At 61.0% G+C, this 8,908-nt stretch overlaps 1 protein-coding gene across 1 annotated transcript; it reads left to right on the forward strand.

The window, feature by feature from the left end:
- Positions 1-67: 67 nt before the first annotated feature.
- On the forward strand, positions 68-7,902 carry NOX5 (NADPH oxidase 5). The gene is made up of 13 exons (XM_041418461.1): positions 68-81; positions 319-525; positions 1,033-1,402; positions 1,836-1,989; positions 2,637-2,809; positions 3,238-3,420; positions 3,863-3,995; positions 4,374-4,516; positions 5,026-5,121; positions 5,334-5,375; positions 5,679-5,803; positions 6,219-6,864; positions 7,696-7,902. The coding sequence occupies exons 1-13, from the start codon at positions 68-70 to the stop codon at positions 7,825-7,827; spliced, it is 2,418 nt and encodes an 805-aa protein (XP_041274395.1). The 3' UTR covers positions 7,828-7,902.
- Positions 7,903-8,908: the final 1,006 nt, after the last annotated feature.

The raw sequence follows: 8,908 nt of genomic DNA on the forward strand, positions 1-8,908 counted from the left end.
CTGGGAGCAGATCCTGACCCAGCCAGGATTTTGCACTGGAAAATCTGTAGGACTGTGGAATATCGGGATGGAGGTGACTCCGTAGGACTGTGGAATATTGGCATCAATCTGATTCTCCAGGGAGCAGATCCTGACCCAACCAGGTTTTTCCTCCCTGCAAGGAAACTTCCTGGATTAGGACTGGAAAATTGGGATGGAGGTGACTCCATGGGGCTGTGGAATACCGGGATGGAGGTGACTCTGTAGGGCTATGGAATACCAGGATGGAGGTGACTCTGTAGGCTGTGGGATATCAGGATGGAGGTGACTCCATGGGAGCGGCTCCATCGACGCCGAGGAGCTGCGGGTGGTGCTCCGGGGGTGTCTCCGGGAGAGCTCCCTGGCCCTTCCCGAGGAGCGGCTCGGGGCCCTGAGCCAGGCCCTGCTCCAGGCCCTCGACCGGGATCACAGCGGCTCCATCACCTTCCCGGAGCTCCGGGAGCAGCTGGAAGCGTTTCCGGAACTCCTGGAGAACCTGAGCATCAGGTGGGGAGGGGAACTCTGGGATTTCTGACAAAGGATTCCATGGGGAGCCCACAGTGGGGTCGGGAGCAGCTGGAGAGGTTTGGGATTGGATCAGGGATAGGTTGGGATGGGTTTGGGATGGGGCAGGGTTTGGATCAGGGATGGTTTGGGATGGGGAAAGGTTTGGATCAGGGATGGTTTGGGATGGGGCAGGGTTTGGAATTTGGGATGGTTTGGGATGGGTGCAGGGTTTGGATCAGGGATGGTTTGGGATGGGTGCAGAGTTTGGATCAGGGATGGTTTGGGGTGGGTGCAGGGTTTGGATCAGGGATGGTTTGGGATGGGGCAGGGTTTGGATCAGGGATGGTTTGGGATGGGTCAGGGTTTGGAATTTGGGATGGATGCAGGGATGCTGCCACTCTGGCTGTAGGATTGGCTATCACCCCGGGCTGGGTACTTCTCCGGCTCCCTGTTCCCCATCCAAACACCCCCAAATTCCCATCCAAACCCCAATTCCCATTTTCCCAGTGCCGCCAGCTGGCTGAAGCCCCCCAGTGCCAGTCCCTCTGAGCCCTGGCTGTGCTGCTGTTCCCGGGAATCCCTCGGGGACCGGCGGGCCGGGATGTGCTGCTGTTCCCGGGAATCCCACGGGGACCGGCGGGCGGGGATGTGCTGCTGTTCCCGGGAATCCCTCGGGGACCGGCGGGCCGGGATGTGCTGCTTTTCCCGGGAATCCCACGGGGACCAGCGGGCCCGGCGGTGCTGCCTGGGGGCCTGGCTCGCCACCACGGCGCTCCTGCTCGCCCTGGGCGCTCTGTGGCACCGGGAGCGCGGCCCCGCCCTGGCGCTGGCCCGGGGCTGCGGGCAGAGCCTCAACCTCAACTGCGCCCTGCTGGCCGTGAGTGCCCCGCGACACCGGGGGACACCGGGGGACACGGACGGGAGGGAGCCGGGAAGGCCGGGAGAGTCCCGGGGTAGCCAGGAGGGACGCTGGCCCAAAGTTTCCTGTTGTCCCCGGCGTTTTCCATGGTTCCCCAACATGTCCCGTTCCCTCTGGAATTTCCCATTGTCCCCCAGCATTTCCCATTACCCCGGAATCTCCCAGTGCTTCCCATTTCCATTTGCCCCCCGCTATCTCCGGGTGCCCTGGGCCCTCCCCTCGCCCGCGGCTCGTCCCTGTCCCTTTGTCCCCATCGCTGTCCCTGTCCCTCGCCCCTGATCCTGCCCTCATCTCCGTCCTGTCTGCTGTCCCTGTCCCCTCTCTCGCCCCCTCTTTGCCCTGTCCCTGCCCTCACCCCTGTCCCCTCTTTGCTCCCTGTCGCTGTCCCCAGGCGCTGATGCTGCGGCGCTCTCTGACCTGGCTGCGCTCCACGCCGCTGGCGGAGCTGTTCCCGCTGGAGCTGCACGTGCGGGGCCACGAGCGCGTGGGACACCTGGTGCTGGCTCTGGGGACCGCGCACGCGGGGGCACACCTGGCACAGGCGGGTCAGTGACACGGGACACACCTGGCACAGGCGGGTCAGTGGGACAGGGCACGGGGGCACACCTGGCACAGGCGGGTCAGTGACACGGGGCACAGCTGGCACAGGCGGGTCAGTGACACGGGGCACAGCTGGCACAGGCCGGTCAGTGGGACAGGGGAGCCCAGGGATGGGGGATCATGGCCCGGGATCCCATGGGAGGGGTGTCTGTGTCCCGGGATCCCATGGCAGGGGTGTCTGTGCCCCAAGGAAGGGGAGATTCCCTGGAGGAGTGGTGGCCGTGCCGGGGGGTGCACGGGCGGGGACAGGGACAAGGACACTGGCCGGACAGGGCAGGGCACGGACAGGGGACAGGGCACGGACAGCAGCCGCGGGCTGTGATCCCCCTCTAGCGGCTCCCGCCGGACAGCCGAGGTCCTGAGCGGGATCCCAATCCCGGTATTCCCAAATCCCGGCACCCCACATCCCGGTACCCCCAGTCCCCATCCCAGAGCGGGTGCCAGGGCTCTGTCCCCGCAGGGGCCACCTCTGCTCCCTCCCGTGCCAGCACCCCCGGGACAGGCCCGGGGCATTCCCGGCGGGCATTCCCGGCGGGCATTCCCCGTGTCCCGGGGGTGGCAGGGCGGTGCTGAGCCGTGCCCGTGTCCCCAGGCCTGGCACAGCGGGACTGGCTGGTGGCGCTGGGCGAGTACGCGCGGCGGGCGCGGCCGGGCGCTGGCGGCCTTGGTGGCACTGCCCCGCAGACCGGGCTGGCACTGCTGGCGCTGCTCCTGGCCATGCTGGCCTGCTCCAGCCCCTGCGTGCGGCGCGGCGGCCACTTCGAGGTGATCCCATGGGAATTCCCGGCTGGAATGCCGGGGCTGCCGTGGTGGGAAGGGGAGTCACCCCTGGGGTGCCCATCCTGGTGCTGCCCCGTGGGACCCCGGGAGCCCTGGGCACGCCACACTCGCAGTTCGGGGTTCCTGGGATTTCCTTCCCCACGGGACCCAGGGAATGGTTTCCCAGCGCCACAGGGATATTGGGATGGAATTCCCAGGGGAGCTGTGGGTGCCTCTGGATCCCTGGGAGTGTCCCTGGAGCAGCCTGGGGTAGTGGGAGGTGTTGGGATTGGAACTGGATGGGTTTAAGGTCCTTTCCTTATCCCCAGTGCCCGAGATTCCAGGATTGCCTTGGGCTGCCTTTTCCCACTGGGATACCCAGGCAGCCCCACCAGGAACAGCATTCCCATTCCCATCCCCCCTCCCATTCCCAGGTTTTCTACTGGAGCCACCTCTCCTACATCCCCGTGTGGATCCTGCTGCTCTTGCACGGTCCCCACTTCTGGAAGTGGTTCCTGATTCCCGGCTCCCTGTTTGTGCTGGAGAAGGTTCTGGGCTGGGCGTGGCGCCGGGCAGGGGATCTGCACATCCTGGAGGCCAAGCTGCTGCCCTCCAAGGTGGGAATAAATCCCAAATCTCAAATATCCCACATCCCAAACATCCCAAATCCCATCCATCCATCCATCTCAAATCCCACTATCCCATCTCCCACCTCCTCCCGGCACTCTGGGAATGAAGGAACAAACAAACACAGAAAAGCTGGAGGTGACAGTGGGAGGCCAAAGGAATTCCTTTATTTCCAAGCCTTTTTCCTTATTTTTTTAAAATGAAAATTCATGGAACAACTGGAGCAGAACAGAGCAGAACAAAAACTCAGATTTTTTTCCCCAAATCCTGTAGTTTGAGCCCAGTCTCAACTGGGATTTTGTGCAACCCAAACTGGGCAGGGAATGGGGAACAAACCCAACGGGAGGCAGAACCGGGAATTTCAGCTCCACAGGAACCAGCGGGAGATATCCTTTGGACATTCCCAGTTTTCCTGCTCCCGTTCTCCTGCAGGTGACCCACCTGGTGATCCAGAGGCCAAAATCCTTCCGCTTCCAGCCGGGGGATTACGTCTACCTGAACATCCCGGCCATCGCCGCCTACGAGTGGCACCCCTTCTCCATCAGCAGTGCTCCGGAGCAGCCAGGTTCCTCGTGTTCCCTGCAAATTTCCCTGGAATGTTTCCCACCCCCAGGATCTCCTTTCCACCTGTTTCCCACCCTTGGGATCTGTTTTTTATCCCCAGGATCTGTGAGCCACCACTGGGACCTGTTTCCCACCCTTGGGATCTCTTTTCCATCCCCAGGATCTGTTATCCCACCCAGGATCCGTTTCCCACCCCTGGGATCATTTTCCATCCCTGGGATCCATTTCCCACCCCCAGGATCTGTTTTCCATGCCCACAGTGATGTTTTTTCCATCTGGGATGGGGCTTGGAGCGAGCCAGGCCAGTTTCACGGGATGAGTTGGGTTTGAAGTTCTTCCCAATCCAGAGAATTCCAGGATTTTGGGATTGATCCCACAGAAACCCTGTGGCTGCACATCCGGGCGCGGGGCCAATGGACCACCAAGCTCTACGAGTACTTCCAGCAGCTGGAATTGCACGGCCCGGAGCCAAATCTGCCCAGGAAAAGCTGGATGGAGCGGAGGAGCCGGCACTGGGAACAGGTGGGATGGTGGGATTGGGAGCAGAGCAAAGGGATGGGTGCAGCTGCATGTGGAGTGGATCCCATGGGATCATCCCAACCGGGGAATCCCTTGGGATGAACATTCCCTGCTTGTCCAGCCTTGAAGGGTTTGTGTCGTATGGAATGGGAATTTGTGCCCCATGGAATTTGTGCCCCATGGAATTTGTGCCCGTGGAATGGGATTTGGGATGGATGGTGGGATTTGGGATTGATGGGATTTTGTGCTCCATGGAATGGGATTTGGGATGGTGGGATTTTGTGTTCCATGGAATGGGATTTAGGATGGATGGATGGGATGGTGTGATTTGGGATTGATGGGATTTTGTGCTCCATGGAATGGGATTTGGGATGGATGGATGGGATGGTGGGATTTGGGATGGATGGGATTTTGTGGATTTTCCATGGAATGGGAATTGCTGTGACCCTGCTGGAGGCCCAGCAGATCCCTGGAGCGGTGATCCCAGCGCTGATTCCAGCCTTTTTTCCCAGGAAGGATCCGTGGCCTTCAGCAGGGACGGAGCCGTGGAGCTGACGGCATTCCAAGCCTCTGGAGCCACTTTCCCAGGAAAGGACCCAGAGCAGGGGGTGAGCACTGCCCCAACCGCAGGGGACAGGGACTGGATCCCAAATTGGATAAAGCTCCTTAAAAAGCTCCTCTTCAGAAAGGAATTCCTTGGATATTATTGTGGCATTGGCAGCTGGAATTGTGTGTGCAGCCCAGTGGGAAAATGCCCAAATCCAGGGAATTTTGGGAGTGCTTGGGAAGGGGGGGTGGTCACTGCTCCCCTCTCCTGCAGGGCGCTGGGCCCAGGGAGACCCAGCGGAGCTGCAGCGTCAAGGTGAGGATGTTCCTGCCTTTCCTGGATCCCGGGAAATGGGCTGGGATCAGCATTCCCACCATCCCATCCCCAATCCCGTCCATCCCATCCTCATTCCCACCATCCCATCCCCATTCCCAGCTGCTCCATCCCTGTGCATGGCTGATCCCAGCTGGGGCTGATCCAAACCCTGCCCTGCTGGAAATCTCCAGTCCTTCCCACCCATTCCTTGCTCCCACAAAACCCCGGGAAGATCCCAAATTCCAGGATCCCCTTTGTGCCCGGGAGCTGCTCCAGCCCCTGGAACTGCTGGATCTCTCCCAGTGCTTCCTGGACGGTCCCTACGGAACCCCGAGCCGGCGGATCTTCACCTCGGAGCACGCCGTTCTCATCGGAGCCGGCATCGGGATCACCCCCTTCGCCTCCATCCTGCAGAGCATCATGTTCCGGTGGGTCCCGCCGAGCCCCCGCAGCCTGGGAATGTCCCAGGGATTCGGGATGGATGCCCAGGTGGAGCTTCCTCCAGTCCTCGATCCTTGGGATTCATTCCCACGGCCACAGGTGCCAGGGTTTTCCTTGGGAATTTGGGCTGCGCGAAGGGCGCTGGAGGGAGCTTGGCCATGGGCAGGCACCGGGAGGGAAGGGGAAGGAATGGGCAGGAAGGAGCAGGAAAAGGAAGGAGGAGAATGCAGGAATGGGCAAGAAAGGGAAGGAAGCAGCAGGGAAAGGTAGAAAGGGGCAGGAGGGAGCGGGAATGGGAAGGATGGAGCAGGACAAGGCAGGAAGGAGAAGGAAGGAGGAGGAAGGAGCAGGAATGGGAAGGAAGGAGCAGGACAAGGCAGGAAGTGCCGCTGCCCCACACAGGTACCGGCGGCGGAAGCAGAGCTGCCCCAGCTGCCATTTCTCCTGGAGCGAGGAACGGCGGGATGAGGAGATGACGCTCCGCAAGGTGGGAACGGGAGCGAGAGGGGATGTGGGATCCAGGCTTGGCCTGGGGTGGGGCTGCAGGGTCTGGAGGTGGAGAGCTCAGGAGCATCCCTCAAATCTGGGAGCTTTGGGAATGGGGGCTGGATCTGGTATCAGGGTCTGGTGCCGGGATCCAGTGAGATCCCAAGGCGAGGCTTTCCCGCCCTGCCAGGTGGATTTCATCTGGATCACACGGGACCAGCAGCACCTGCAGTGGTTCCTGGGCCTCCTGGCCAAGCTGGAGGCGGAGCAGGAGGAGCTGGAGCCGGGAGGTGAGCAGGAGCATCCAGGTCATTCCCGGGAAAACCCCCAGCCCGGTCCAGGCCCTGGAGCGGGGCCGGATCCCGGCGGGCGGCTGGAATCCCTGGGATTGCCAGGGAAGTTCCTGGAGCTGCAGCTGTACATGACCTCGGCGCTGGGCAAGGGCGACGTGAAGGCGCTGGGGCTGCAGCTGGCCCTGGACCTGCTGGCGGCCCGGGAACAGCGGGATTCCATCTCCGGGCTCCGCAGCCGCACCCGGCCCGGCCGCCCCGACTGGGACCAGGTCAGGGAGCCCGGGAATGGGAATGCTGGGGTGTGGAGAGGGTGAGCGGCGCCGAGGCAGGGATCAGGGAATCGGGGAATGGGATCATGCAATCGGGGAATGGAATAATGGAATGGGATCATGGAATAATGGAATGGGATCAGAGAATTGGGGAATGGGATCATGGAATGGGATCAGAGAATCAGGGAATGGGATCATGGAATAATGGAATGGGATCAGAGAATTGGGGAAAGGGATCATGGAATGAGATCAGAGAATCAGGGAATGGGATCATGGAATGGGATCATGGAATAATGGAGTGGGATCATGGAATAATGGAATGGGATCAGAGAATTGGGGAATGGGATCATGGAATGGGATCAGAAAACTGGGGAATGGGATCAGGGAATGGGATCATGGAATAATGGAATGGGATCATGGAATAATGGAATGGGATCAGAGAATTGGGGAATGGGATCATGGAATGGGATCAGAGAACTGGGGAATGGGATAACAGAATCAGGGAATGGGATCATGGAATCAGGGAATGGGATCATGGAATGGGATCAGAGAATCAGGGAATGGGAAGATGATCTCATTCCAAGCTTCTGATCTGGGGCAGAGATCATGGAGTCATGGAATGGGATCATGGAGTCAGGGAATGGGATCATGGAATCAGGGAATGGGATCATGGAATCAGGGAATGGGTTGGGTTGGAAGGGCCCCAAAGACGACCTCATTCCAAGTGCCTCATGTGGCCCAGGGATGGCGGGATGGGATCCGGGGACGATGGAGCGGGCGGGGCTGGAAGGGAACGGAGCGTTCCCGGATCCCGGCGCGTTCCCGCCGCAGGTGTTCGCCAAGGTGGCGGCGGAGCGGCGCGGGAAGGTCCGGGTGTTCTTCTGCGGCTCCGCGGGGCTGGCCAAGCTCATCCGCGGGCACTGCCGGAGCTTCGGCTTCCGCTTCTCCAAGGAGAACTTCTGAGCGGGGCCGATCCCGCGGCGTTCCGGCCGGGATCCGCTGGGGCTGCCAGCGGGGGGTGGGGCCCGCGGAACGCTCCCTTCGGATCTGGGGAATAAACCAGGAAAAGATGGGAACGTTTCCTTTGGATCTTGAGGGAAAGATGGGAATGTCGGGGTTGGTGGAAGCCATTCCGGCTCCTTGGCAAAACCAAGGAAAAACTGGGGTGGGAATTGGTGGCCGAGAGGCGCCGCTCCTTCCAACGCGCTGGAATCTGCGCTGCATTGGGATTGCTTTTCCTGGAAAATCAAGGGAATCCAGGAATCAGGAGCCGACGAGGCCGTGGATAACAATTCCTCTTGGAATTCCTGATTTTCCAGCCTTTCCCAGGCCTGGGATCTCCTCCGAAGCAGCAGCTCCTGGTGGGCAAGGTGCAGAATTCCCGGGGCTAGCGTCGGGTCGGGATTGAATGGCGTTCATCCGGGCTCTGTTGGGTTTATCCTCAGCTGGGTGGTTTCTAGGGATGGAGGATCTGGAATTTGCTTGGAATCGTGGAATTGTTTCTGTTGGAAAAGCCCTTGGAGATCCTGGACTCCAACCGTGCCGCTGCCCCAAGTGCCACATCCAAAGGGTTTCAATCCCTGCGGGATGTGATCCCAGCCCTGCCGGGCAGCTCCTCCATGCCTGGAGCTTTTCCAGGTGGGAATTTTCCAGGTGGGAATTTTCCCAACATTCCCAAACCTCCCGTGGCGCAGCCGCTCCACGCCCCCTGCTCTCCCTGAGCCGCCTTGCCCAGCCCGCCGCTCTCCCGGTTCCTTTCATCAGTCATTCATTAATTACTCATTAATTATTCATTAATCCCCGTTAATTATCGCGATCAAAGCCGGCGGCTCCCGCCTCACGCGGCCTCGCCACGTGACCACGCTGCGGGCGGGGCCTCAACCAGCCAATCAACGGCACGCTCCGCCCGGAAGCCCCGCCCCTTAAAGGCGCGCTTCTGATTGGTCGCCGCCGCTCTCGCGGGAAGCCGGGGCGGGGCCGCTCCCGCCGCTCCCCCCCGGCCGCGCCGGTGCCAGCGGGGCCTGCGGCGGTACCGGGGCCCCGA

Source organism: Onychostruthus taczanowskii, unplaced genomic scaffold (assembly GCF_017590055.1).
Source record: "Onychostruthus taczanowskii isolate IOZ18803 unplaced genomic scaffold, ASM1759005v1 scaffold6, whole genome shotgun sequence".
NCBI lineage: Eukaryota > Metazoa > Chordata > Aves > Passeriformes > Passeridae > Onychostruthus > Onychostruthus taczanowskii.